The sequence below is a fragment of the Vulpes vulpes genome, chromosome 1, assembly GCF_048418805.1.
Source record: "Vulpes vulpes isolate BD-2025 chromosome 1, VulVul3, whole genome shotgun sequence".
NCBI lineage: Eukaryota > Metazoa > Chordata > Mammalia > Carnivora > Canidae > Vulpes > Vulpes vulpes.
Window position 1 is genome coordinate 150,664,210 of NC_132780.1, and position 6,000 is coordinate 150,670,209.

Consider the following 6,000-nt stretch of genomic DNA (forward strand, 5'->3'; position numbering starts at 1 on the left):
GTCAAACACTTAACTGACTGAACCACCCAGGCACCCTAATCAGCTGCATTTCTATACACAAACAGTGTACTATTTGAAAAAATATTTCATTTATGATACAATAAAAATATGTATATTTACCATAAATTTAACTAAGGATGTGAAAGATCTGTATACCAAAAATTAAAATAAATTGATAAAAGAAATTGAAGAAGACACAAATAAATGGCGTGATATCCCATGTTCATGGATCAGAAAAAATAATATTGTTAAAATGTCCATACTACCCCAAACCATCTATGAATTCAATGCCTTCCTTATCAAAATTCCAATGACAATTTTCACAAAAATGAAAAATATCCTAAGATTTGTATGGAAACACAAGATATCCTGAGGAGCTAAAGTAATCCTGAAAAAGAACAAAGCTGGAAGCATTACAATTCCTGATTTCAAATTTTATTATGAAGTTATAATAGTCAAAACAGTATGTTGCTGGCATAAAAATAGACACATAGACCAATGGAACAGGATCCAGTGCCTAGAAATAAACCCACTTATATATAATCAACTAATACTTGACAAAGGAGCCAAGAAGAGGCAATGGAGAAAGGACAGTGCTTTCAATAACTGGTGTTGAGAAAACTATTTAACCACATGCAGGAGAATGGAATTGGATTTCTATCTACACCATTCAAAAAAATTAACTCAAAATGGATTAAAGACTTAAATGTAAGACCAGAAATTGCAAAGATAGAGGAAGAAAACAGGACAAAAATCTCCTTGACATTGATCTTTGCAGATATTGTTTGACTATGACAGCAAAGTTGCAAAGACAAAAGCAAAAATCAATAAATGGAACTGCACCACACTAAAAGACTTCTGCCTACCAGAACAATCAGCAAAATAAAAAGGCAACCACGGGGATGGGGGCTGAAAGGGGGATATTTGCAAACTGGAACTCATGCAACTCAGTAGCAAAAACCACACATAATCCAATTTAAAAATGGCCAAACGATGTGAATAGACATTACCCCCCCAAAAAATAATACAAGTGGCTAATAATTACTTGAAAATGTACTCAGTATCATTAACCATCAGTGAAATGCATATCAAAACTGCAATGAAATATTACTTCACACCTGTTAGAATAGCTAGTATCAAAAAGACAGGAGAAAAAAAAGTGTTGGCAAAGATATAGAGAAAAGGGAACACTAGTGCACTGCTGATGGTGATACAAACTGGTACAGCCACTGTGGAAAATAGTATGGAGGTTCCTCAGAAAATTAAAAATAGAACTACAGTGATCCAGCAATTTCATGTCTGGGTATAATATCCTTCAGGGCTGTTTCTGTAACATTTAGTTGTGGCCAACTAGCTCCCTTCTGGCCTTTATAATATTCTTATATACTCCATTAATGTTTCTGCCACCCTTCCCTCCAAAGACTTATTCACTTAAGCTCTAAACCTCAGAGGACATTCTGGACCCAGTCTAACTTTCTAATCATCCTCATATTTTAAAATTAAAAATAAAAGTAGAAACAATATTTTATTCTTATTGACTTGACTTTCTGAATATTCCTCAGATACTTCCCCTATTTCTCTTCTTAGTTTCCCCGCCCTGTTAAGACATCTGACTTATTTCAAGTTTACCAGCTAGTCTCCCTGCCTCTTGTGTTTACTCTCTTAAATCCATCCTTCTTGTTCCACATGGAGTAATGTAATCAAAATATAAATTTGTCCACACTGCTCTCCTGCTGGAAGCAACACAAGAACTTGTCATCATTTTCACCATTATTTTCTCAGTATGTATTTCCTTAACTCCCTTTCAGCCTCATAACCTACCAACCGGCTTCTGTTTTATGATCTAATTATACTAATTTCATTGCTTCCTTTCAGTGTTTCATGCTGCTCCATGGTTTGCTGTGTATGCTTTTACTGTTTTTCTTCACCTGAGTCTCCTTTTCTCCTCTTTTAATCTGGTTAATTTATTCCCGGGCTTTAATATGCATTTCATGTGGAACTTCTTCCATGACAACTTTTCCTGAACCACCCAAATAATGAGATGCCCATCAGCTATCTTCAATAGCTCCCTGTGCATAGTTCTACCTTAGTCTGTGGCTTATGGTTGTTGTCCTTCATTAGACCATAAGCTCCCTGAACAGAGGATAATATATTATTTATCTTTGTTCCTCTGGTTCCTAACACAGAGCCAAGTCACATAGGAGACACTATAATTGCAGGTTGTGTGTCATCTTTTGATTTGGTATCACAAACTCTCTTATATGTTATCATTGTATGCTTGGGAACCGAGGGGTTTTGAACCAATTCTGGTTACTGTGAACTTGAATAAACATACACATTAATGTAATTTATAAATAGCATAACTGTTTTATTATTTAGAAAATAGTCTCTTAATTATGGTCTATAATAAGCTACGTATAAGTCCTTTGTGTTTTTACAGTCAGGATTAAATATCCAACTATGTTACTCAGCTTTTCTCATTTTTTTTTCTACAGATTGCTGCCAATTCCTGGGGAATTTCATGGGGAGAGAATGGCTATTTCAGGATTCTTCGAGGAGTAAATGAATCTGACATTGAAAAGTTGATTATCGCAGCTTGGGGCCATCTGACAAATTCAGATGAACCATAACATATCATTAAATTTCCATAAGGCCATGCATTTAAGTAACCCCTTAAATTGAAATTAAGCAATGTGAGGTTCTCTGTGACAGTGGAATCTTTGTTTCTTCACCTTGTTATTATAATGTGCCTGTTTTCTTGTTTCACCCCAGACTCCATGCTTCTGCTTCCTTTATATCACTGAGCATATAAAAACACTAATAGAGGATAGCAGAGTAGCTAAATGTCTTTAAAGTTATCTGGTTGTTTTTCTTTTTCTCTCATGATAATTCCATTTTTGACTTTGATAGTTCACAAAAGTGTGACAGCACTTGTCTTAAAAGTACATGGCATTCCTTTGTAGAAATGAAGTAGTTTCTATCCTTAACCAATGAGGATTTCAGGCAACAAAACAAAACAAAACAATGGAAATACCAATTTACCATCTTTATGACTTTTTCAAGCAAATAATGTTTTCTGAATTAGTATCTTGCTTATGATTTGCCAAAACAAGAAAATAGATTACTGTTTCTCTCAATATGCTAACATTTGTTTCTTTTTATTTGTCTTAACCTCACTTACAATCTGAATTCAAAAGGGAAGTAACTCTCCACAGGAAATAACTAGTCTTTATGGTAATTTAATCTTTAAACTGTGTATTGGCCTGTGCTATAAAGAAGATGGTGTCTGGAGAGAAAATTTTGCACCACCTCCTTTGGTTCTTTTGCCTGGTCTAATAATTAAATTAACAGATTTAGAGGAAAAAAGCAAATATTTAATTATGTATGTACAAGTGCCCCATAAAAATATGAGACTCAAACAAGGGACTGAAGTAGTCATCTGTAATACCTCCTCGACAAAGAAACAATAAGTTTGTGAAGAACTGACTAGACAAAGAAACCTAGGTTTGGGTATTAATTAGTGAATAAATTAAGCATAGTTTGTTTACATAGCTTTCTCAGCCTTGATTATCCTTTCTCTGGTAATAAGAATGTCTCTCTATCTTCTGGTTCTGGGAAGGTACTTTTCAAACAGGAGAATTATTTCCTTTTTTCAGGGGGATGGAGAAGAGTGTCAGAATATCATTGTACTGGTTATTTTCAAATAACTTTAATTCAAAGTAGTCAATATGTCAAAGTGGCATAATCTGGGGCAGCCTGACCTGAACCCTATCACTGGTAAGTAATGGAAAAGCTTAGAGGCCAACAATGGAAGTATAGTCTACACACACACACACACACACACACACACACACACACACCTATTTTTGGAAGCCAGTACACTTTATGTAAAGTCTAATAAAACCAGTTACAAAGCTGTATTTGGAAAGATAACATATTTACTCCTGAAAACAGCAACCTGATGCCATGAGTCAGAAAGAATAAATAGACTTTTATCACAACCATTTCACAGTTCAGTACTTGAGATTCCAAAAAGTAAGCTAAATTTGCACTGATTTGCATCTAATTTTTATTTTAGTTCTCTATAGTCAGAGAAACAAAATAGCATCATCATAATGGTTGAAAAAGGATATAATCTTTTAATAATTCACTGGCGCCTTAAATGGCAAACTAACAAATGAAAAAGCAAAGCTGATCAGTAAGTGAGCATGGCCGATTATAATTACAATGTTAGGATATCCGTGGCCTCCAATTTCTGGGCACTCTGTCATCTGAATTTTCATTGTGGAACTTTTCTATGCTTTTGTGCCTAAAGGTGCCCTGATTAGATAAGCAGACAAGTTGAAAATGTAAGCAAGCCAAGCACAGAAAGGTGAGTGTAGCTGCAGTTCCTTTCTCCATTAATCACTGCAGTTTCATCAGAAGCAGCATCTACTCACTTGGTTCTGCCCTACATTATACCTACAAGTCTGATTCACCTTGGCTAAAGTTCCCCCAGTGGGCTGATAAATAATCTGGTTTTGTTCCAATTTGGATTCCTCCAGAAGCAGTCCCTGAGACAAAGGTTTGAGTGCACATAGTCTGAACAGTGAAGGGAACACTGAGGAAAGTGGGTAGTGATGCAGGGTCATTGAAGGCAGACAACAAAGGCTGTGTTGCCAAGCAAAGTGGTACCATAGGCAAAGTGCTCTTATCTCACTAGGGATGGTTCATATATTCCTCAGATTAATGTCACCCATGAAGGATGTATGTCGGTTCAAGACTGCTCCAAAGGGGCATGAATTACCTGTTTGGTCTGGTCTGTAAAGTTGTAGTGTCAAGAAAAAAACGCAGGCAAAGGGCACCTGGGTAGCTCAGTAGTTGAGCATCTGCCTTTGGCTCAGGTCATGATCCTGAGGTCCTGGGATCAAGTCCTGCATCAGACTCCCTGCAGGGAGTCTGCTTCTCCCTCTGCCTATGTCTCTGCCTCTTTCTGTGTCTCTCATGAATAAATAAAAAAAATATTTTAAAAAACCACAGGCAAAGAAAAGCAGGTCTGGGAGTTGCATATCAGGCTGATGTCCACTGAAATGACACAGGTAGGTGATGTGTCTCTGTCACAGGTATTAAAACATTTTTAAGACATTCCTTAGATGCTAAGGATTGAGGAAATAATAAGTGATAATGCACTAAAATGACAGATGACTGGTGGGGGACAGGATAAATGGGTGATGGGTATTAAGGAGGGCGCTTGATGTAATGTGCACTGGGTGTATATGCAACTCGTGAATCACTAAATTCTACCCCTGAAACTAATAATACAGTATATGTTTACTAAATTGAATTTAAATTAAAAAAAGAAGAAAGGGGATCCCTGGGTGGCTCAGCGGTTTGGCGCCTGCCTTTGGCCCAGGGCGCGATCCTGGAGTCCTGGGATCGAGTCCCCCGTCGGGCTCCCGGCATGGAGCCTGCTTCTCCCTCCCCCTCTGCTTCTCTCTCTCTCTCTGTCTATCATAAATAAATAAATAAATATTAAAAAAAAGAAGAAAGAAAAACACTTATGCGATTGAGTTGATACAATTTTGTCCTTATTATGTAAATGGTTAAAGCTTGTTGGAATTGATTTTAACATTGTGGTTTGTGAGTCTAGATTATAGGCCTAGATTTTGTTGTTTTAGAATTTACTTACTTTTCTAAGGATCCTAACTGGTAAGGAAACTAACCTCAGATATTTGAAGGAAAATATCACAAGAGTAAACTCCATAGGAAGACACAATATATGTTTGTCCAGCAGTAACACTAAGACCTAAAGAGACCAAAGCTAGTTGGAACAGAAATATATCCATGAGGCAAGGAAAATACTATTCCTAATAAATACAAAAGTCGTTGTATTTATTTGAATGATGTTGCTTCTCATTTTTACAATGTTAAAGAACATATTTGGCTTTCTTTATTAGCCAAAGGTCCTGAATCAACCTTCAGAAAGTAGTGGTTGACATAATTTTTCACCATCTCTAGAGG

The 6,000-nt window shown here is 36.4% G+C and overlaps 1 protein-coding gene across 1 annotated transcript in view; it reads left to right on the plus strand.

Annotated features, from left to right (window-relative positions):
- The window catches only part of TINAG (tubulointerstitial nephritis antigen), a 92,182-nt gene extending 88,763 nt beyond the window's left edge, over positions 1-3,419 (plus strand). Inside the window, exon 11 of the mRNA XM_025991227.2 lies at positions 2,496-3,419. Within this exon, the coding sequence (XP_025847012.2) occupies positions 2,496-2,630 (135 nt within the window). The 3' untranslated portion in view covers positions 2,631-3,419. The remainder of the gene's footprint in view (positions 1-2,495) is intronic.
- The last annotated feature ends 2,581 nt before the right edge of the window (positions 3,420-6,000 follow it).